Source organism: Salmo salar, chromosome ssa19 (assembly GCF_905237065.1).
Source record: "Salmo salar chromosome ssa19, Ssal_v3.1, whole genome shotgun sequence".
NCBI classification, from domain to species: Eukaryota; Metazoa; Chordata; class Actinopteri; order Salmoniformes; family Salmonidae; genus Salmo; species Salmo salar.
The window spans coordinates 62284398-62309360 of record NC_059460.1 but is presented as its reverse complement, the minus strand read 5'-3'; the positions used below and the strand labels follow the sequence as shown (position 1 = coordinate 62309360).

Genomic DNA, 24963 nt, shown 5'->3' with positions numbered 1-24963 from the left:
AATGAATTTCACATGACTGGACAGGGGTGCAGCCATGGGTGGTCCTGGGAGCGCATGGGCCCACCCACTGGGAAGCCAGGCCCAGCCAATCAGAATGAGTTTTTCCCAACAAAAGGGCTTTATTACAGACAGAAATACTCCTCAATTTCATGAAATTATCTGGCAACAGCTCTGGTGGACATTCCTGCAGGCAGCATGCCAATTGCACGCTCCCTCAAAACTTGAGACATCTGTGTTATTGTGTTGTGTGAGAAAACTGCACATTTTAGTGTGGCTTTTTATTGTCACCAGCACAAGGTGTACATGTGTAATGATCATGTTGTTTAATCACCTTCTTGATATAGAGCGTTGGACTAGTAACCAAAAGGTTGCAAGATCGAATCCCCGAGCTGACAAGGTAAAAATCTGTTGTTCTGCCCCTGCCCCTGTCATTAAAATAAGAATTTGTTCTTAACTGACTTGCCTAGTTAAATAAAGGTAAAATAAAACATGTTGCGTTTATATTATTGTTCAGAATGGATAGGTGTAATCCTGGGAAAATATTGCCCCCTAGCCCTGGCTAGATAGAAATTGCAGTGGTGGACACATTAAATCTTTTTTGTATATATAGCATGTGATTGTTTGGCAATACAAGCACTGGTTTGTGCCACTGACCTATACGTGCTTATATATATAGGGCTACCTACATTTACAGTTTTCTGACAAATACTTTTATATGACAATAGCCCTTCTAAACACTGTAAAATAATAATAGCTTGCTAAAATTGACAAAATTGTGCTGCAACGTATTATTGCATTTGCTTATATAGTGTGCACTGTGCATGAAAATGATTAACATTGAACCAATCAAGAAATATATTTATTATTTTACACCGACACGCACATCTCGCAAATCACTTTGGAGAGGGCGTAGCCACATGTTGTCATGTGACCCAACACGGAAGACCACTCTGCAACTGCACAAAGTAAAGGATATTGAAGGTCTCGACAAACAACTTTATTAATTCGTTTGACTCAAATAATACAACTATCATCTGCAACATTAGCTTTGCATATCTGTAATTTGGGCGTTTTGAATGTTCTTCAAAACCTGCCATCCCATATCTGTCAACAACGTTTTTACAAGCGTGTTCGGTGCTGCTGTCATGACAAAAAGACTGGGCGACTACAAGTGATTTGAGCAGAGATTCGGAGGCACCAACTACAAAAGGCAAGTGGACTAACCGGTTCGTACTCAATCTTGTTCTCGACTCAATACTTATCAATGTTGTTTGTTATTGTGTTAGAACCAGCAGCAGGTTTGCTAACTTACCATATCATTCTTTATGTCATCGAATTATGTGCCTTTCCAGCTCGTTTCAGTCCTATTGATTCGTCGTTGGTTTGAGTTGGCGAAGGACATCGTAGCAGTCCCTTGTCGCTGCCCCGGTTGAATGCCACAGGGCTGTGCCTTCATAGAGAGACGGCAGTTTGCAATGCCAGTTCCAGTTATGGCAGAGTCGGTGGACCACCAGAAACGCTTCCAGGCCGCTGTCGACGTCATTCAAAACCTTCCCAAAAGTGGTGGGCGACTTGTATACAGGGACATAACCTATATCTATTTAATACCTGTGATATCATATAACAGAATTGGCAGTGTATAGACATATAATTAGTTGTTGTGTTTTGTAAACAAAGCTCCATTGAGTGCTTAGCTGAAAGCTCATTAGGCCCAACCAGTGATTGTATTGATCAGCTACTGCTACTCTTTTACACAAGGCTTCCCTACATGTAGGTCAACCAAAGTGTAATAGACACTGAATAACAACTGAATAACTCTTGCAGGTGCCTACCGGCCCCCCTATGAAGTGATGCTGCGGTTCTACTGCCTGTACAAGCAGGCGGTGTGCGGACCCTGCACGGTGTCTCGACCAGGCTTCTGGGACCCAGTAGGTCGCTATAAATGGTGAGTGTGTGTCTGCACAAGTGGATATGAGAGGCTGTATATGTGTGTCTGCGTGGGTGAATGTACATATTTAGGAGTGTAATTTGATCCAAGATCTGTGGTTAGGGACAACTTCTACCTCGAGCCAAACTAGTTGAGTCAGGTAAGAGTGTTTCAGTTGGCAGGCGCCTCCACACCAGGTGTGGTTTTAACTCATTAACGTTTGGACTGGCACTACAACTGCTGACAGCTGTCACAATCCCTTACTATTCACTGTTACTTCTCAAGTGCATGTGTGCTGATGTTGTACAGCATGGAGTTATTCCCCCTCTAACGGTGATTGTTCCTTACCAAACTAACACCTCACTCGTAGTCCATTGGGCGGTACTCTTTTTCAGATGATATACTATCAGTGGTACGAAGATGATGATATAGAGAGACGTTAGCTAGAGAACACTGTTTTGGTGTCGTTTTGTATCCATAGGGATGCCTGGAGCCGATTAGGGGAGATGAGCAGTGAGATTGCCATGGCGGCGTACGTGGATGAGATGAAGAAAGTGGCACAAGAGGTACAGCTGAGTCGTCCTACTCCTTCATGCACATCCAAATAAACATATGTGCTACTCTACCTTTTTTTATACCAGGAACAGCTAACATTAAAACTAGCACTCCGGAACCGTCTAAATCAGTGCCGGCTAACCGTCAGAGGGACTGGTCGGCAACCTAACGGGCCAGTGTTGGTCCGTGGGCCATCATATTGTATGTGTTTAGACTGAAGGTAGACAGCGTTTTGACGTTGCCACGAGCATCACCGAAGATATGGAGATGATCAGTGCAAGACTGTGATCTCACACGGTTGCACAGAGTATCTGCGCATGTGCGTGGGTGCGCTTCACGCTGCTACAACGTTGTAGCTACGGGACCAAAACTGCAAAGAAGTTTAGCCCCGCGCTTCAACACTCTTAAGTTGTTGCAGAAATCGACACGATATTGCTGTTTACCGCGTGCATCGCCGAGTCTACTTTTGAATATAAACATGCACACCACAACCACCCTGTATCTTCTTTTGGGGATGGGAATAAAAGCCTTGGGGCCCGTAATCACAAAACATCTCAAGGTATGATTGTTGATCTAGGATCATGTCGTCGTCCCCCGTCATGTAATCTTATTCATTATGATCTATCGAAAGAGAACATGTATCGTAGTTGAGCAGTCCTGCCTGATCTGAGATATGAATACTGACCCTGTTGTTTAGTTAATCAATTCCTCCTGCATACTGTACATCATATAACAATGAATTGTTATCTTATAGCATATACATGCATTCGCATAAAGAGCCCCAATTGAGAGAAAAAATGTCTCCTGTGTAGGTTATTGACACAATGCCCATCAATGAGAAGACTGCATCACTGTTCCACCACTTTGAGCCCCTTTACGTGGTCATCCACGACATGCCCCGGCCACCAGACACGCTGCTGGACTTAAGAGATGGTCAGTGGACTACTAGACTTTAGACCACTATCTGAATTGTTGGTGTTGAAAGAAAACATTCCCTGCATGTTATCTGAGCCTCAGTCATATAAGGTCACAATATGCTCAAATGGACTTTGAATTACTGTGTGTTTGTGTGCGTGTGCGTGCGTGCTTGCGTAGAGATTAAGGGCATTGACAAGGCAGCCAGTCCAGTGGGGGTTGAACAAGAGAGGGAGACCCAAGAAGAACCTGTCCCAGATAAGGACCCTGCACTAGATGAAGAGCCTTCCCTGGAGCAGGTGCCTGTCCCAGGAGAAGAACCCATCACAGAGGTACCTACCCTGGAAGAGGTGGCCCTCGCAGAGAAGGTGCCTGTCCCAGAAGAGGTGCCCAGTCAGACACAACAACAACCAGTCACCTTCACCAGTGAACCTCAGGGTAAGAGTCATGCTCACCTCTCTCTGTTTCAAGAGACTAAATCCTGCTAAGCTAGAGGGTAGCTACAGTATATGCACACCCAGGCAAGAAAATACTGTCACTGCATAGAACCCATACCAGATGGATGGATGGACGGATGGATAGGCAAATGGATATTTACCCACTTGTAGCTAACTTGATGCATTTTCTATTCAACACAACTGACTCTCTCCTAACTATACTGTTGATATGTCTCACAATGGTTACACAGGGCCAAATGTACAAGGCTTCCTCTTTCCAGAGCCTGTTCCTGAGCTTGTTCCGTCTGAGGCCATGGGGTCGTCTGAGGTGTTGTTGACCAGCGACTCAGAGAGTGAGATCTTCGTTGACTCTGTGGATTCTGTGGAAAAGCTGGACAATATCAAGGTACCTAAGGGCCTGAAATAATGAGACTTTAAAAGAATGCGAGTTCTGTCCTCTCCTTTCAATCTAAGTTGTTGTTCTCTGGGTCCTTTGTAAGTGGATCCAAGTAAAGGACCGTATTCTGTATGTATGTATGTGTGTTTGTTTGTTTATACACAGGTTGTCCCCAAGTCAAAGTCAAACGGCCTCCATAACGGCCATGCTTACTCGGAGCCCTCCTCAGTCCAAGCCAATCACACAGAGACGGTCTGCCAGGCAACGCAGGTGGGGGCAGGGCAAGGTGGAGAGGGGGCGGGGGATGGAGGGGGACCGCCCATGAGGAGAAGTCGGGATGCAGGAAGAGAGGGGATGAGGGACCACGGATGGAGAGAACGTGAGTTAAAGGCTCTTTCTCTCATTTTCCTAGAATATCTGTCCTCTCCTTGCCTTTTCTTCTTCATTGCACTGATCTAAGAAAAGAGCGGAACAGGTGAAAGCCAGCTTAATAGTGAGTCCACCATATCATTTTCATTTTTCAAGTATTTTTCAATCTGTGCAGATGAAGGGGAGGTGAGATACAGAATTCTATGTAATTGTGTTAGAGCCAGAGAGAGTGTGTGAATGAACGTGTGTGTATGTGCAAGTATTCCTGTTGTGTGTGTGTGTGTGTGTGTGTGTGTGTGTGTGTGTGTGTGTGTGTGTGTGTGTGTGTGTGTGTGACGTGCATGCGGCATATATGCCAATTACACATATGCACTATGCCTAGGTGGTGTTCCCCAGGGAAGCCCCAGGCGGGCGGGGAGAGAGGCCCTGGGGGCAGGGGGAGGGGCTGGCCGAGGGGGAGGAGACGGCTCAGAGGGAGGGGCTCAGAGGCTGCAGGACATCCAGGTGCAGCAGCAGATCCTGCTGGCCCTACGGAGGCTCAGGGAGGACATGCGGAGCGTCATGGAGAGACTGGAGGCAGTGGAGAGACTAGCCGCAGCACAGGTAGGTATGATTTGATGTATCCATAGAGTTGAATAGAGAGCATGGAGATTAAACATTTTAGTAATTTAGCAGACACTCTTATCCAGAGTGCCTTACAATTAGTGCATTCATCTTCATCTTAAAGAGGAATCGAAACACCCCTAAGTTACCAATTTCTTGCAATTATTATTCATAGTAAGGCATAAAGATTCATGAAAGAAATACGTTTTAACTAGAGGTTTAGTACAATGTACTTCTTAATGGATCTAAACTGGATAATCATTTAGATTTTTTTTCTTGGTCCTGTGCATTTCTAAATCAAACAAAAACACGTGTGAACACCCTCAAATGTTCTTATTATTTTAGAAGCAATAGTGAATTGTGCAAGGGTGCCAATATATTAGAGCGCAACAGTAGCCTAGCTTTTCCTGGGGCTTCACAAGAGTAGAGGATGAGCTAAAATCATGTTGAGGTACGTAAATGCGCAGGACAACAGTGAAGACTAGAGATCACGCACCTATACTGAACAAAAATGTAAATGCAACAATTTCAAATATTTTACTGAGTTACAGTTCATATAAGGAAATCAGTCAATTGAAATTCATTCATTAGGCCCTAATCTATGGATTTCACGTGACTGGGAATACAGATATGCATCTGTTAGTTACAGATACCTTAAACATTTTTAAAATAAAAGTAGGTGTGTGGATCAGAACCAGTCAGTATCTTGTGCGACCACCATTTGCCTCATGCAGCGCGACATCTCCTTCGCATAGAGTTAATCAGGCTCTTGATTGTGGAATGTTATCCCATTCCTCTTCAATGGCTGTGCGAAGTTACTGGATATTGGCGGGAACTGGAACACGCTGTCGTACACGTTGATCCAGAGCATCCCAAACATGCTCAATGGGTGATGTCTGCTGAGTATGAAGGGGCCATGGAAGAACAGATATTTTCAGCTTCCAGGAATTGTGTACAGATCCTTGCGACATGGGGCCGTGTATTATCATGCTGAAACATGAGGTGACGGCGGGGGATGAATGGCACGACAATGGGCCTCAGGATCTGGTCACGATATTTCTGTGCATAAAAAATGCCATAAATAAAATACAATTGTGTTCATTGTCCGTAGCTTATGCCTGCCCATACCATAACCCCACCGCCACCATGGGGCTCTCTATTCACAACGTTGACAACAGCAAACCGCTCGCCCACACGACACCATACATGTGGTCTGCGGTTGTGAGGCCGGTTGAAAGTACTGCCAAATTCTCTAAAACGACATTGGAGGCAGCTTATTGTAGAGAAATTGAAATGTTATTCTCTGGCAACAGCTCTGGTGGACATTCCTGCAGTCAGCATGGCTATTGCACAATTCCTAAAAATTGGAGACATCTGTGACATTGTGTTGTCTGACAAAACTGCACATTTTAAAGTAGCCTTTTATTGTCCCCAACACAAGATACTACTGTGTCATGATATTGCTTTTTAATCACCTTCTTGATATGCCACACCTGTCAGATTGATGGATTATCTTGGCAAAAGAGAAATGCTCAGTGTAGTTAGAAGCTCATTCTTAACCTTCATTTGTTGGCTAAATAGTATTATTGCAATATTATTATTATTATTATTGCGTGTAATTTCTATTTTCAAATGGTTGTCAATTTCATCTTCAACACACTATATCGCACTAGCCGTACTACTCTCACTTTCATACTATCCCCTCTTCAAACTCTCCCCAGCAATTGATTTGATATTATGACTTAAACAGAATACAGGCTAGCTGGACCTACTGCAGGTATTTTGTCATTTGACACATTTGACGAATTTGTCATTTGAGATGAAGGGTGCACTGTGGGTTTCGCAGGCATGCAAAAAGCTTCCCATTAGCCTACGTTTTTAGGGAAAATAAAATTATCCTACACTAGGCCTACAACACAATTCAATGAAGAATGTTGTCATTGTTTTCAAGAGAGTACAAAACTGTAAACCTACTGTAGACTATTTGAATAACTGCTTAAAAGCTCTGCGTTTTTAATGTATGTTTATTCCAAAATATAGCTGGACACAGCCCTTAGCCGTGATATATTGGCCATATTCCACAAACCCCTGAGGTGCCTTATTACTATTATAAACTGGTTACCAATGTACAGTTGAAGTCGGAAGTTTCCATAAACCTTAGCCAAATACATTTAAACTCAGTTTTTCACAACTCTTGACATTTAATCCTAGTAAAAATTCCCTGTCAGTTAGGATCACCACTTTATTTTAAGAATGTGAAATGTCAGAATAATAGTTGAGTGATTTATTTAAGCTTTTATTTATTTCATCACATTCCCAGTGGGTCAGAAGTTTACATACACTCAATTGGTATTTGGTAGCATTGCCTTTAAATTCTTTAACTTGGGTCAAACATTTTGGGTAGCCTTCCAGAAGCTTCCCACAATAAGTTGGGTGAATTTTGGCCCATTCCTCCTGACAGAGCTGGTGTAACTGAGTCAGGTTTGTAGGCCTCCTTGCTCACACACGCTTATTCAGTTCTGCCCACAAATGTTCTATAGGACTGAGGTCAGGGCTTTGTGATGGCCACTCCAATACCTTGACTTTGTTGTCCTTAAGCCATTTTGCCACAACTTTGGAAGTTTGCTTGGGGTCAATGTCCATTTGGAAAACCCATTTGCGACCAAGCTTTAACTTTCTGACTGATGTCTTGAGATGTTGCTTCAATATATCCACATAATTTTCCTCCCTCATGAAGCCATCTATTTTGTGAAGTGCACCAGTCCCTCATACAGCAAAGCACCCCCACAACATGATGCTGCCACCCCGTGCTTCACGGTTGGGATGGTGTTCTTCGGCTTGCAAGCCTCCCCCTTTTTCCTCCAAACATAAAGATGGTCATTACGGCCAAACAGTTCTATTTTTGTTTCATCAGACCAGAGGACATTTCTCCAAAAAGTACAATCTTTGTCTCAGAATGTGCAGTTGCAAACCCTAGTCTGGCTTTTTTTATGGCGGTTTTGGAGCAGTGGCTTCTTCCTTGCTGAGCGGCCTTTCAAGTTATGTTGACATAGGACTCGTTTTACTGTGGATATAAATTATTTTGTACCTGTTTCCTCGAGCATCTTCACAAGGTCCTTTGCTGTTGTTCTGGGATTTATTTGCACTTTTCGTGTCAAAGTACATTAATCTCTAGGAGACAGAACGTGTCTCCTTTCTGAGCTGTATGACGGCTGCGTGGTCCCATGCTGTTTATACTTGCGTACTATTGTTTGCACAGATGAACATGGTACATTCAGGGGTTTGGAAATTGCTCCCAAGGATGAACCAGACTTGTGGAGGTCTACAATTTTTTTTTGAGGTCTTGGCTGATTTCTTTTGATTTTCCCATGATGTCAAGCAAAGAGGCACTGAGTTTGAAGATACGCCTTGAAATACATCCACAGGTACACCTCCAATTGACTCAAATGATGTCAATTAGCCTATCAGAAGCTTCTAAAGCCATGACATAATTTTCTGGAATTTTCCAAGCTGTTTGAAGGCACAGTCAACTTAGTGTGTATGAACTTCTGACCCACTGGAATTGTGATACAGTGAATTATAAGTGAAATAATCTGTCTGTAAACAATTGTTGGAAAAATGACTTGTGTCATGCACAAAGTAGATCATCATTCTCCCAAGTCGTCCTATAAATAATGTGGCCACCAGTATGCTTGAAGAGATGGAGACCTGAACACTGTTGAAAAAGAGGAATAAATCCAAAACTGAGGCTTAAATGCAAAAATAGAGATGTTTTATTGGGAGCAATATGCTCACAGGCCCAGTTATTCATGTAAAGCTTACCGTGTGCGCTGCCGCCTCTCCAAGACATGGAGCCCCTCCATCCACAGGCAAGATGGTAGTAACTAGGTACTTCACATACTGTAGCTACTGTACTTCCATAATAAAAGTGACTTTGTTTATTTAGAATTTTAACAAGATTTGAACAAGCTATACTGGACATTAGGCATCAAGAGTTTAATGCAAATATATTTAGCATACTATTGAAACGAGAGAGCTGTCACTCCCTACAGTAAAAGCCTTCAGAAATCAACGTTCCAAATTGTTCTATCCAACCGATGCAATTGCCGCTAGCGTCATTACCACGGCAATTGTAATGGCGGAACCCAGTCCCAAATTAGCATTTTATCAAAATATTCAAAGTAGAAATGTGTATAATGCAAACATGCAGGTCACATAGGATTTGTATAGATTGTTTTATTTGACATACCTTGTAAAATGTTTGCATTCCCCTTTAAGGTAGCTAGGTAAGTCAACCATGTATCACAGTCACTAACCACATTTTCATCCAGTTTTTGTGAGTAAAGTCATAACGTATAAAAAAAAAAACAATCATGACAGCTGTTTCGGTACAATTGTATAAATGCCGACAGATAATTTGTTCGTTTGACATGGTGGGATTATTTTCTGTAAAACTAATTACTAATTACTGTAAAACTAATTAAAACTTATACTTGACTGCCGTTTGACAAATACAAATATTCTTGCTCTTATCCATAATAATCTCATCATGTAGACTAGCCTACCTGCACAGCCTTCCCGCACTGTATCTGCCAGCTGTTGGCTAGACCGCACATGCCAAGACCAGAGTGGGCACATTTGCTATTTAACGCAACAGTTTTTGTGACAAAACTATCGGTAGAGTTGGAAATGTGATGGAAACAAATTGAATTTGAGATTTTTTATTCGGTAAATGAATTTAAGCAAAAAATGTACATTTTGTGTGCACTACGTCATCACACAGTGATATTTATCCGCAACAAGTCAGTTTAGTGGAAACACACCACTAGTGGGAAAATCTGCATATTTTCTTTATGCAGATTTTAGAATATTTGTATTTATTTATTAACTATGCAAGTCAGTTAAGAACAAATTCTTATTTACAATGACTGCCTACCCTGGTCAAACCCGGACGATGCTGGGCCAATTGTGCGGCACACTACGGGACTCCCAATCATGGCTGGATGTGATGCAGCCTGGATTTGCATGAAAAATCTTTCGCCAATTGGATGGAAACCTAGCTACTGTAAAAATATTTTACCAAAAAATCTGTGCAAGTGTTAGTGCAAGAAAGGCAAGTACAATGGTAGGGTGTTAGTTATTATATATTTTTTTTTACCCTCAATGGCGCTGCCCATGCTGTCACAAGAGGCCATTAGAAAGACATTAGCTCTCTAGTACATCTCTATGGGTGTATCTTTCTGTAATGAGCGGTGAAGTTGAGCATGAAAGCATCTACTGACGACCATCTGGCATTTTCTTTCATATACGTTCTAGACCTTGGTTAAATACATACTGTATGTTGAATACCTTCATATATTTAAAAGTATTGGAGTATTTTGTGTATTCACCAATGTATCCCATCACCAGGCCCAGAATTCAGACTGGAGACCATGTCTTCAGTGTGCTGCCTCAGCCGCCCAATCAGAGGTAAGCATGTGGAGGTATCCGAAAATTCAATGTGCATCTATTTATCTCTGTCTTACTAGCTTTTGGCAATATGCTCATTGTGGTTTGTACAGTTACAGTAGTGTGGTCACAAATTCAGGTCCTGGAGAGCTACTGTAAAGGGTGTGCAGGGTTTTCCCCCCAGTCCCAGCACTGTCTGTAACATATTTTGTACATTATGTTGCTGCTACCATCTCTTATGACCGAAAAGAGCTTCTGGAAATCAGAACAGCGATTACTCACCTTGAACTGGACGAAGAATTTCTCTTTAATGAGTCAGACGAGGGATTTACTCAAGACACCTGAACAGGCCCTCATCCCCGTCATTCGCAGGAGAACGAGACGTAAAAGATATCGCAGAAGGAGATCAGATCCGCCAACGATGGCTAATCTGCCGTCGCCATCGGTACTATTGACCAACGTACAATCACTGGATAATAAATTGGACGAACTAAAAGCACGTATATCCTACCAACAGGACATTAAAAACTGTAATATCTTATGTTTCACTGAGTTGTGGCTGAGCGACGACATGAATAACATATAGCTGGCGGGTTATACACTGTACAGCAGCCTCTGGTAAGACAAGGGGAGGCGGTCTATGTATATTTTTAAACAACAGCTGGTGCACGATATCTAAGGAAGTCTCGAGGTTTTGCTCGCCTGAGGTAGAGTATCTCATGATAAGCTGTAGACCATACTATCTACCTAGAGTTTTCATCGGTATTTTTCGTAACTGTCTACATACCACCACAGACCAATGCTGGCACTAAGGCCTAAGACCCAATGAGCTGTATTCCGCCATAGGCAAACAGGAAAACGCTTCATCCAGAGGTGGCGCTCCTAGTGGCCAGGGACTTTAATGCAGGGAAACTTAAATCCGTTTTACCAAGTTTCTACCAGCATGTTAATTGTGCAACAAGAAGGAAAAAACTCTCGACCACCTTACTCCACACACAGGCACTTTCAAAGCTCTCCCTCGCCCTCCATTTGGCAAATCTGACCATAATTCTATCCTGTTTCCTGCTTACAAGCAAAAATTAAAGCGGGAAGCACCAGTGACTCGGTCAATAAATGAAAGTGGTCAGATGAAGCAGATGCTATGCTACAGGACTGTTTTGCTTGCACAGACTGGAATATGTTCCGGGATTCTTCCGATGGCATTGGAGTACACCACATCAGTCACTGGCTTCATCAATAAGTGCATCGATGACGTCGTCCCCACAGTGACTGTACGTACATACTAGGGATGCACAATATATCGGTGAGCATATCGGAATCAGACGATATTAGCTAATAATGTCGGTATCGGCCCGATGTCTAGTTTAACACTGATGTGCAAAACTGATGTCAAAGCTGACGTGCATACCTATATAACGTAAATACAGTGCTACACAGAATAAAAACAGAAAAATACTAAGCACAGACTTCCAACAACTAAACAAGTTCAAGTCAATCAGTCATTTGAAAGAGTAAGAACATTTCAGGAAGACAACTCAAAGGCGAAATCCATTAACGCCAAGACAATGGAATTCATTGCCCCTGACAATCAACCGTCCTCTGTCGTGGATGATGTTGACTTTCACCGACTGGTCGAGCCCGGTACACACTATTTTTCAGATGTTGCCCTACCGGCGTTACACAGTATTGTTGAAACACACATCTTTGAGCTACGTGCTATGGGCGTTGCTGCTATTAGCTTCACGACTGACATTTGGACCAGCGATGTCATCCCCATGAGCATGCTGAGTCTGACAGCACAGTGGGCCGACGAGGATTTCATACTAAGGAAAGCCGTATTGCATGCTCAAGAATGTGCTGGTTCTCATACCGCTGCTGCCATTTCAATGGCATTTGAGAACATGTTTGAAACTTGGAAACATGAACACACTCCTAGCACCATTGGAACAACTGACTCGAGAAATAAGCTAATCAACTGCGTCTGCAGCAGACGTGATACCCTCTGTCATGGCATTGAAACGCCTGCTCAACAAAACTGACACAGACCGTGGGGTTAAAACGTACAAAAGTACTCGAGGCTGTGAACAAGTGATTTGGCGGCATTCTCTCTGAGCCTCTTCACTGTGTCGCCACCATGCTCGATGCTAGGTACAAGGACCGATACTTCAATGCAGACAAAAAATAGTTTACGTGAAATGTTACATACACAGCTGGACAAGATGAAAACGGACCCAGTGACAGTACGCTCTGGGGAAGACAGACAGCTGAAACTTCACTGCTTGACATGTATGATGAAATCCTGGTTGAGAATGAAATGACTGAGCAAATGAACAATGAAACGGCACATCAAGTAAGTGAAAGAAATAGGTTTGGGGACATACGTAAATGGCAACAAAATAACGTTTTGGTCTGTGTGTGTGTGTGTGTGTGTGTGTGTGTGTGTGTGTGTGTGTGTGTGTGTGTGTGAGACCTTTATTTAACTAAGCAAGTCAGTTAAGAACAAATTCTTATTTACAATGACGGCCAAACCCGGATGATGCTGGGCCAATTGTGCGCCACTCTATGGGACTCCCAATCAAGGCCGGATGTAATACAGCCTGGATTCGAACCGGGGACTGTAGTGATGCCTCTTGCACTGAGATGCAGTGCCTTAGACCACTGCGTCCGTGTGTGTGTTAACTATTTAACTGTATTAGAATGCTTAAAAGGTTAACCGAAAGTTATCGGTTATCAATATCATTTTTTTGGAGAGGAAGATATTGGTATCGGCGCATCCCTAGTGTACATACCCCACCCAGAAGCCATGGATTACAGGCAACATCCGCACTGAGCTAAAGGGTAGAACTGCCGCTTTCAAGGAGCGGGACTCTAACCCGGAAGCTTGTAAGAAATCCCACTATGCCCTCCGACGAACCATCAAACAGGCAAAGCGTCAATAGAGGACTAAGATCAAATCGTACTACACCGGCTCTGAAGCTCGTCGGATGTGGCAGGGCTTGCAGACTACAAAGGAAAGCGCAGCCGAGAGCTTCCCAGTGACACGAGCCTACCAGACGAGCTAAATTACTTCTATGTTCACTTCGAGGCTAGTGACACTGAACATGCATGAGAGCATCAGCTGTTCCGGACGACTGTGTGATCATGCTCTCCGCAGCCGAGTAGACTTAACTGCATTGTTGGTTTAGGGCTTGTATGTAAAGATTTCATACTAAGGTCTATATACCTGTTGTATTCGGCGCATGTGACAAATAAAATTTGATTTGAACACACTTGGTTCAACTAATCAAGACAGTCATAAGTGGGATTGGGCATGTTAATACTTGGCTGGAACAAAAGCCGACACATCCTCTACAGCAGTTATGAATTCATTCCTATTAGAATATTGTACATTTTAAGGTTTGTCACCCTAAATGTCCCATATGCTCTTCTCAGGAGAGTTGGTGGCCGTTCCCTGAAGTATCAGGACGGACGATGCTGCTTCTGCTGCTGTGGCCCCTGATGGCTCAGGGCATAGTCTTTCTACTGCGGAAGGGCCAAAAGAAGGCCCGTATCTCTACTTGAAGCCAACGGACCACAAAGTAGTCCCATATCCCCCCCCTTAGGAATCCATTGGAGAAAGAAGAGAAAGATTTCTTTTTTATTTCAATAGGAATCTATGGGACAATGGAGGTCGTTAGCAGATCTGTTTTTGGTGTCTTGCAAACTCCTATGGTCATTGGTGTGACAATGACAATAGGACAGCACAAACATATATGGGACAATGGAGGTTGTGTATTTCCACATGAATCCACTGGAAGAAGTTGTTGGCAGTCCTATAGGACATGATTGGAGGAGAAAGTCTGTCACTCTCTTCAGTACTGTTATGTACATTGCTCAAGTATTGGGAGACACCTGAACATGTTTAAATGACAAATGTATCACATGCTGTGCTGTTCTTTTAACCTTCAGGTTGAAGGACCTGGTCCCGTATTCACAAAGAGTACTGACATATGATCAGTTTGCCTTTTAGATCATAGTGGAAGGAGATCATCATAATGATTCGAGATCAGACTGTTATTCTTGAGACACTTTTTGAATACGGGACCCTGATCCACTTTGGTGTTCCTTGTCCCCTCACTAACACTAATAAATAAGACTAAACAGCTATAAATTAAATCATGAATCACAGAATTGTTTTCAAATAAATAATTGGGATGAATAAGCACTTTTCCCAGATTATATTTGATCCAATGATTTCAGTGGGGCACAGAATTGGATATGAGTGCACTGGCAATTGCTCCAGAATTCACACGAGATAGACAATGTTCAGTTGATATGTAAAGGAGATATTATTCTACTTAGTGTAGTAGAGTTAAAATGGTTATTCCATAAAACTTCTAATTATTAGAATAGTACACAACGCAGAACAGAACAACCAGGTTGAGGGTCAGTGGCCAAAGCCCGCGAACAGGAATATTCCAAGTTCAGACAGAAGGGGGGAGTCAGATCGCTATGATCGCCAGGAACTTTACTTTTGGTCTCTATTTTTAATTGTTGCGCTACTGATGATGCCTGTTGATGTTAGGTAGGCAGCTACAGTAGCTGAATGATAACATCTTCGGGTTTTGTTTCATTAAATGTATTTTATTTCATCTGGGTGCTTGCGTCACCTACCAACACCCTGGTACTACCCGTAGCTCCCGTTATTCTCAGTCCGAGAAAACACAGAGAGAAAGAACAACTTGTCAGATGGTACATTGGAGACTGATGTGTTCCTGTCCTGTCTTTTCACAATACTATTGCAGATCAACATAAAAGCCTAAAAGACAGCCGTGGTGTCGCTCTTCATTTCTTGGTTCTCCTGTGGTACATAACAGACCCGCTACAGATTGGTGCCGTGACCCGGATCAACAGATCAGCTGCAGCAGATCGCTGGGGGACCCCTACACAGAACTGGATCGACATCACACGTTTAGAACATTTGAGGGCAAGGTGAAGATCATCAAAGGTTAGTGCTGCATTTAGCTGTGGTTTTGGTTTTTGTGACATATATGCTTGCTTTGAAAATGGCTGTGTGATTTATTTTTGGCAGGGTACTCTCCTGACATAATCTAATGTTTTGCTTTCGCTGTAAAGCCTTTTTGAAATCGGACAATGTGGTTAGATTAACCTCCCTGGGAAGGTGGGACGTTTGCGTCCCACCTAGTCAACAGCCAGTGGAATCGCGTGGCGCGAAATACAAATACCTCAAAAATGCTATAACTTCAATTTCTCAAACATATGACTATTTTACACCATTTTAAAGACAATACTCCCGTTAATCTAACCACATTGTCCGATTTCAAAAAGGCTTTACAGCGAAAGCAAAACATTAGATTATGTCAGGAGACTACCCTGCCAAAAATAATCACAGCCTTTTTGAAAGCAAGCATATATGTCACAAAAACCAAAACCACAGCTAAATGCAGCACTAACCTTTGATCTTCATCAGATGACACTCCTAGGACATTATGTTATATAATACATGCATGTTTTGTTCAATCAAGTTCATATTTATATCAAAAAACAGCTTTTTACATTAGCATGTGATGTTCAGAACTAGCATACCCACCGCAAACTTCCGGTGAATTTACTAAATTACTCACGATTAACGTTCACAAAATACATAACAATTATTTTAAGAATTATAGATACAGAACTCCTTTATGCAATCGCGGTGTCAGATTTTAAAATAGCTTTTCGGCGAAAGCACATTTTGCAATATTCTGAGTACATAGCCCGGCCATCACGGCTAGCTAATTTGACACCCACCAAGTTTGGCCCTCACCAAACTCAGATTTACTATAAGAAAAATTGGATTACCTTTGCTGTTCTTCGTCAGAATGCACTCCCAGGACTTCTACATCAACAACAAATGTTGTTTACGTTCCAAGTAATCCATAGTTATATTCAAATACCTCCGTTTTGTTCGTGCGTTTAGGTCAGTATCCGAAGGGTGACGCGCATTTCGTGTCAATTTTCTTTCTAAATATTCCATTACCGTACTTCGAAGCATGTCAAACGCTGTTTAAAATCAATTTTTATGCTATTTGTCTCGTAAAATAGCGTTAATATTCCAATCGGGCGACGTTGTATTCATTCAAAGGCTGAAAGAAAAAAAATGGAGAATTCACATGAACGCGCATCTCCAGTGTCACTGTTCCCAGCCTGACCACTCACAAAATCTCCTGCTGTTTTTCGCCAGAGACAGGAGAGACGTCATTCCACTTTCTGGCGCCTTCTGAGAGCCAATGGAAGCCTTAGAAAATGTCACGTTACAGCAGAGATGCTGTATTTTCGATAGAGATGCCACAGAAGGAGAACAAATTGTCAGACAGGGCACTTCCTGTATGGAATCTTCTCAGGTTTTGGCCTGCCATATGAGTTCTGTTATACTCACAGACACCATTCAAACAGTTTTAGAAACTTTAGAGTGTTTTCTATCCAAATCTACTAATTATATGCATATTCTCGTTTCTGGGCAAGAGTAGTAACCAGATTAAATCGGGTACGTTTTTTATCCGGACGTGGAAATACTGCCCCCTAGCCCCAACAGGTTAACGAGAGTCTTGTCTTTAAAATGGTGTAAAATAGTCATAAGTTTGAGAAATTGAAGTTATAGCATTTTTGAGGTATTTGTATTTCGCGCCACGCTCTACCATTGGATATTGGTGAGGCGTTCCGCTAGGGTAAAGGAGTATCTACAAAAGTTGGAAGAGTTGGGCTTAACAGAAGTTGACAGAGTCCTTTGAAGTGTCTGATATGTGGAAAGGAAAACTAGTGGACCTTATTGCTCAGTATAAAGGCATCTTCTCCAGGGACCGACTTGACTGTGGAGAAGCGAAGACCGTCATCCACCGTATCCGACTCAAAGATGAAAAGCCTTTCAGGCTGCCGTACAGGAGGGTCTCTCCATCCGACTACCAGAAACTGAGGCAGACATTGGAAGAAATGGAGGAGTGGGGCATCATCCGAAAGTCCAGTAGTGAGTGGGCCTCCCCCTTGTCCTGGTTTGGAAGCCGTCAGGAGAGTTGAGAATTTGCACTGATTTCAGATGGTTGAACCAGAGGACAGAGAAAGATGCATACCCATTGCCCCATCAAGCCGATGCTCTCGCTGCTTTGGGAGGGAACTGCTTCTTCAGTACTATGGATTTGACTTCGGGATTCTACAACATTCCCATACATGAAGATGACCGCAAGTACACAGCGTGCACAACACCCACAGGTTTATTTGAGTACAACAGAATGTCTCAGGGGTTATGTAACAGCCCAGCAACATTCGCCAGAATGATGACCTCGATCTTCGGCGACCAGAACTACTTGTCCCTCCTGTGCTACTTGGATGATCTCCTGGTTTTCGGGAAGAGTGAGCAGGAAACCCTGGACCGTCTTGAAATGGTGTTCTCCCGCCTTAAGGGACACAACCTGAAGCTAGCGCAAAAAAATGTTACCTCCTCAGAAAATCTGTCAAGTTTAGGTCATATCGTCACGGCAGAGGGCATTGCAACCGACCTAGGAAAAGTGTCTGCAATCAATGACATCACAGCAGCTGACCTGATGGAAAATGATGGGAAAACACCTTCACCCACCAAGGTCAGATCATTTCTTGGTATGGCAAACTACACTGCTCAAAAAAATAAAGGGAACACTTAAACAACACAATGTAACTCCAAGTCAATCACACTTCTGTGAAATCAAACTGTCCACTTAGGAAGCAACACTGATTGACAATAAATTTCACATGCTGTTGTGCAAATGGAATAGACAACAGGTGGAAATTATAGGCAATTAGCAAGACACCCCCAATAAAGGAGTGGTTCTGCAGGTGGGGACCACAGACCACTTCTCAGTTCCTATGCTTCCTGGCTGATGTTTTGGTCACTTTTGAATGCTGGCGGTGCTTTCACTCTAGTGGTAGCATGAGACGGAGTCTACAACCCACACAAGAGGCTCAGGTAGTGCAGCTCATCCAGGATGGCACATCAATGCGAGCTGTGGCAAGAAGGTTTGCTGTGTCTGTCAGCGTAGTGTCCAGAGCATGGAGGCGCTACCAGGAGACAGGCCAGTACATCAGGAGACGTGGAGGAGGCCGTAGGAGGGCAACAACCCAGCAGCAGGATCGCTACCTCCGCCTTTGTGCAAGGAGGAGCACTGCCAGAGCCCTACAAAATGACCTCCAGCAGGCCACAAATGTGCATGTGTCTGCTCAAACGGTCAGAAACAGACTCCATGAGGGTGGTATGAGGGCCCGACGTCCACAGGTGGGGGTTGTGCTTACAGCCCAACACCGTGCAGGACGTTTGGCATTTGCCAGAGAACACCAAGATTGGCAAATTCGCCACTGGCGCCCTGTGCTCTTCACAGATGAAAGCAGAGACGCTGTGTAGAACGTTCTGCTGCCTGCAACATCCTCCAGCATGACCGGTTTGGCGGTGGGTCAGTCATGGTGTGGGGTGGAATTTCTTTGGGGGGCCGCACAGCCCTCCATGTGCTCGCCAGAGGTAGCCGGACTGCCATTAGGTACCGAGATGAGATCCTCAGACCCTTTGTGAGACCATATGCTGGTGCGGTTGGCCCTGGGTTCCTCCTAATGCAAGACAATGCTAGACCTCATGTGGCTGGAGTGTGTCAGCAGTTCCTGCAAGAGGAAGGCATTGACGCTATGGACTGGCCCGCCCGTTCCCCAGACCTGAATCCAATTGAGCACATCTGGGACATCATGTCTCGCTCCATCCACCAACGCCACGTTGCACCACAGACTGTCCAGGAGTTGGCGGATGCTTTAGTCCAGGTCTGGGAGGAGATCCCTCAGGAGACCATCCGCCACCTCATCAGGAGCATGCCCAGGCGTTGTAGGGAGGTCATACAGGCACGTGGAGGCCACACACACTACTGAGCCTCATTTTGACTTGTTTTAAGGACATTACATCAAAGTTGGATCAGCCTGTAGTGTGGTTTTCCACTTTAATTTTGAGTGTGACTCCAAATCCAGACCTCCATGGGTTGATAAATTGGATTTCCATTGATTATTTTTGTGTGATTTTGTTGTCAGCACATTCAACTATGTAAAGAAAAAAGTATTTAATAAGATTATTTCATTCATTCAGATCTAGGATGTGTTATTTTAGTGTTCCCTTTATTTTTTTGAGCAGTATATTATTCACCGCTTCAATGTGAGTTTCTCAGGTTTAGCCAAACCACTGTTTCGTCTGATTGCAGAACAGAAAAGTAAGCGGAAAGGAGAAAAAGGAAAATCTCATGGTGTGGCCTTAAAACGTCTGAAACCTGAAGACTGGACTTCTGAATGTGGGGCGGTGCTGAAGAAGCTAAAAAGTTGCTGTCTCCCAAACAGCCATGCTGGCTCACCCAGACTTTAGCAGACCATTTCTCCTATCAACAGATGCATCAATGGATGGCTTAGGTGCAGTACTTAGCCAAACATTTGAGGGTGAGAGTAGGCCCAGACCAGTAGCTTTTGCAAGCAAGACTCTGCCGATGTCCCATTACCCAGCACACAGATTAGAGTTATTTGCTCTTAAGTGGGCTGTGTGTGATAAGTTCACCCATTGTCTGAAGGGGAATAGATTCACAGTCCTAACAGATAACAACCCCCTGACATATATAATGACGAAACCAAAGCTAGACGCCTGTGAGCAGCGGTGGGTCTCTAAACTGGCCCCCTTCGACTTTGACTTGAAGTACATCCTCGGGCCCCAGAATGTCCTTAGCAGACCTGCTTAGTCGACAGCCGTTCGTTGGAGCTAGGAAGGCAAGTGAGTTCCCAGAGTATGTAACTTCAGAGTCCATCCAGGACGCATTCAAACTGTCAGTCAATATTTGGAAGAGTAGCCGCTCCCCCTTCATGCTGAAGGATGCTGGCAGAATACTGGGCTAATTGGAATTTGCACACTGGCTCAAGTCTCTTCTGAAGGAGTGAAAGCAGTTTTGGAATCCTGTCTGAAGTGGGATGCGAGTGTGCCAGTGCGCAAATTCCAATTAGCCCAGTATTCTGCCAGCATCCTTCAGCATGAAGGGGGAGCGGCTACTCTTCCAGTCCTTTCTTCTGATGTGATACGGAGAAAACAGAAGGCGGATCAGGTGCTGGCCCAAGTGGCGTACTTTGTTGAGAGGAGGAAGAGACCTTCACGGAGAGAGAGGGCTCATGAGACTGCCCAAGTGTTGACAATGCTGAAGCATTGGGATAAACTCGAAATCAAGGATGAGATCCTGTACCGAAGATCTAAGGACAGAGTTGTCAAGGAGAGGTACCAGCTGGTGCCAGACTCCCTTAACCTGTTATGGCTTGGGGGCAGTATTTTCACGGCTGGATAAAAAACGTACCCGATTTAATCTGGTTACCACTCCTACCCAGTAACTAGAATATGCATATACTTATTACATATGGATAGAAAACACCCTAAAGTTTCTAAAACTGTTTGAATGGTGTCTGTGAGTATAACAGAACTCATTTGGCAGGCAAAAACCTGACAAGGTTTCATGCAGGAAGTGGCCTGTCTGACAAGGTGTCGTTCTTCTTGTCTCTGTTTATTGAAGAGTGAGGATCTTAGCTGTCCCGTGACACTTCCTACGGCTGCCATAGGGTCTCAGAAGGCGGTAAAAAGCTGAATCGTGGCTTTGCAGGCTCTGGCTGAAAAAAAGTAGCGCGTTTGGGTAGTGGCCGGTTACAGTACTGTGAGACTCAGGCTCGTGCCCGCGTCGACCGAAAGCTTTGTTTACTTTCCTCTGTTTAGCTAAATGGACATTCCCGGTCGGAATATTATCGCTTTTTTACGAGAAAAATTGCATAAAAATGGATTTTAAACAGCGGTTGACATGCTTCGAAGTACAGTAATGGAATATTTCGATTTTTTTTTGTCACGAATTGCGCCATGCGCGCGACCCTTATTTACCCTTTCAGATAGTGTCTGGAACGCACGAATAAAACACCGCAATTTGGATAAAACGATGGATTATTTTGGACCAAACCAACATTTGTTATTGAAATAGCAGTCCTGGGAGTACATTCTGACGAAGACAACAAAAGGTAATCAAACTTTTATAATAGTAAACCTGATATTGGTGAGTGCTAAACTTGCCGGGTGTCTAAATAGCTAGCCCTGTGATGCCGGGCTATGTACTTAGAATATTGCAAAATGTGCTTTCACCAAAAAGCTATTTTAAAATCGGACATATCGAGTGCATAGAGGAGTTCTGTATCTATAATTCTTAAAATAATTGTTATGCTTTTTGTGAACGTTTATCGTGAGTAATTTAGTAAATTCTTAGCAAATTCCTCCGGAAGTTTGCGGGGGTATGCTAGTTCTGAACGTCACATGCTAATGTAAAAAGCTGTTTTTTGATATAAATATGAACTTGATTGAACAAAACATGCATGTATTGTATAACATAATGTCCTAGGTGTGTCATCTGATGAAGATCATCAAAGGTTAGTGCTGCATTTAGCTGTCTTCTGGGTTTTTGTGACATTATATGCTAGCTTGAAAAATGGGTGTCTGATTATTTCTGGCTGGGTACTCTGCTGACATAATCTAATGTTTTGCTTTCGCTGTAAAGCCTTTTTGAAATCAGACAGTGTGGTTAGATAAAGGAGAGTCTTGTCTTTAAAATGCTGTGAAATAGTCATATGTTTGAAAAATTGAAGTTTTTGTATTTTTGAGGAATTTGTAATTCGCGCCACGCCTATCATTGGATATTGGAGCAGGTGTTCCGCTAGCGGAACGTCTAGATGTAAGATTAAAGCCATCGTTCTGAGGGGAACGCATGATGAAGCCGGCCACCAAGGCCAGACTAGAACACTCCCTTTGGTACGTCAAAGGTTCTTCTGGACTGGAATGGAAGGGGAAGTGAAGAAGTATGTCTCCTACTGTAAGCGCTGTGTGGTTGGCAAGACAATGGAGCCAGAGGCTAGGGCACCGTTGGAATCTATACAGACCAGCACAGCGTTGGAATTGGTGTGCATAGACTTCTGGTCAGCAGAAGGAAGGGATGGAGAGAGCATTGATGTACTCATCATCACAGATCATTTTACGAAGCTGGCACATGCGTTTCCTTGCCCGAACCAGACAGCAAAGGTCGTTGCCCAGAAGTTATGGAACCAATTCTTCTGTGTCTATGGGTTTCCCCAGCGGATACACTCTGACAAAGGAGCCAACTTTGAGACTCACTTAATCGCAGAATTGCTACAAGTGTCAGGAGTCAAAAAGTCCCATACCACTCCATATCTTCCTAAGGGCAAAGGTCAGATGGAAAAATTCAACCGCACGCTCGGTAACATGGTCTGATCGTTGCCAGCGAGAGCAAAAGAAAGATGGCCCAGATGGTAGACGCTCACCTTCTCGTACAACTGTACCACACACAAAACGACAGGATTCGCACCGTTCTTCCTGATGTTCGGCCGAATTCCACGGCTGCCAGTGGACATCATGTTTGGAAGTACCTTGAAAAACGAAGACGTGTTGACTCATGACGAGTATGTTGACTCGTTCCAAAAGGACCTGCGAGAGGCTGTCAGGATCACTCAGGCCAACACCACTGAAGCTCAGAAAAAGCAAGCAAGGCAGTATAACAAGAGAGTGAAAGGTACTTCCCTGGAGATTGGGGACCGAGTTCTCTTGGCAAACCGAAAGGAAAGAGGAAAAGGTAAACTTGCCGACTTGTGGGATTCAACGGTCTATGTGATCACATGGAAAGACCCGTCTGTGCACATCTACAAAGTCAAAGATCCTACTACCAAGAAGAGTAATGTAGTTCATCGAAACTTCATACTGCCAATGAACATCCTGCCGGTAGGACAGACAGACGAGAGGTCCACAGTAGCCTCTACTGCTTCAGAGGAGGACATATACGCAGACAGCGGTGACGAAAGCCCGGTATTCGATGTGGATGAAGATTCAGAGGATCGAAGGACTGCTGTCTGGATTCTCGAGGGCCAGAACCCTGAGGGGCCCACGGAAGCTGAAGCTCAAAAATCTTCGGGACTGGAAGATGGAGTGAACATGAGAGAAGCTGATCCTCAAAGCCCAGGGAAGGACATGATCTCCGGACAAGCAGCTTACTCAAGCACAGGAAGCTCCTCAAGGATGCCTGGTGATGATTCAAGTAATCCTTCTGAAGATGACACAAGTAGAAAAGCAACGTCAGTGAGCAGTCTAGATGGCATCAGCAGTAGAAGTTCATCAGTCAGCGGCTCTGTATGCATAAGATCTACTAAGAAGAGAATGAGTAACCAGAGAGAGGTAGAGCGTAGAAACAGCCAGACGTCTGAGTTCACTGATACAGTCCTGAGACCCAGTGAAGGCACTTTGAGAACTCGAACTGGAAGAGTTGTGAAGCCTGTCAGAAGACTTTTAGAGTCAATGAGTCAAGTGATTGCTGACCCGGACAAAAGAGAGCATCTAGCTGTCCTGATTCAAGCCTTATCAACTTTTGTTGAAGTGACAGTACCCCATTGAAACAGAAGCCAGAGGATAGATTAAGGAAATTAGAAATACTTTATTAGGGGGTCATAGGTTGTATGTATATGGGCATATTTCTACCTGGCAAAGTCTCTTTGCTGTCCTTCTGGATGACTCTTGGTCAAGTTTACCCCTGTGGAGGAAGAACTCTTACCTTATGTCTTAAAGTTAGCTGAAATTAAGAAGGGGTGAGTGTAGTAGAGTTAAAATGATTATTCCATCAAACTTCAAATTATTAGAATAGTACACAACGCAGAACAGAACAACCAGGTTGAGGGTCAGTGGCCAAAGCCCGCGAACAGGAATAATCCAAGTTCAGACAGAAGGGGGGAGTCAGATCGCTATGATCGCCAGGAACTTTACTTTTGGTCTCTATTTTTAATTGTAGCTCTACTGGTGATGCCTGTTGATGTTAGGTAGGCAGCTACAGTAGCTGAATGATAACATCTTCGGGTTTTGTTTCATTAAATGTATTTTATTTCATCTGGGTGCTTGCGTCACCTACTAACACCCTGGTACTACCCGTAGCTCCCGTTCTCCTCAGTCTGAGAAAACACAGAGAGAAAGAACAACTTGTCAGATGGTACATTGGAGACTGATGTGTTCCTGTCCTGTCTTTTCACAATACTATTGCAGATCAACATAAAAGTCTAAAAGACAGCCGTGGTGTCGCTCTTTATTTCTTGGTTCTCCTGTGGTACATAACAGACCCGCTACATTAGTCACCAATGGTTGAAAGATAATAATTTTTCAAGCTATTGTTATATGAACAGCCTTGGTGTAGTGAATGATTTCAAATAAATATGGTCTGAAGATG

General features: G+C 43.6%; 1 protein-coding gene across 3 annotated transcripts; it reads left to right on the top strand.

The window, feature by feature from the left end:
- The first annotated feature begins 664 nt into the window (after positions 1-664).
- acbd4 (acyl-CoA binding domain containing 4) lies at positions 665-15675 on the top strand. 3 transcript variants are annotated; one of them, XM_045702580.1, is made up of 11 exons: positions 665-1226; positions 1353-1563; positions 1825-1945; positions 2409-2493; positions 3295-3415; positions 3578-3835; positions 4086-4240; positions 4397-4610; positions 4983-5203; positions 10613-10672; positions 15436-15675. In XM_045702580.1, exons 2-11 carry the CDS (start codon positions 1434-1436, stop codon positions 15451-15453), a joined length of 1383 nt encoding a protein of 460 aa, XP_045558536.1. In that variant the 5' UTR covers positions 665-1226; positions 1353-1433; the 3' UTR covers positions 15454-15675. The 3 variants fall into 3 exon arrangements, with proteins under 3 accessions (XP_045558536.1, XP_014014148.1, XP_014014149.1); XM_014158673.2 differs by lacking the exon at positions 15436-15675 and adding an exon at positions 14084-14852 and having other exon boundaries at positions 707-1210; XM_014158674.2 differs by lacking the exon at positions 15436-15675 and adding an exon at positions 14084-14852 and having other exon boundaries at positions 707-1226.
- The last annotated feature ends 9288 nt before the right edge of the window (positions 15676-24963 follow it).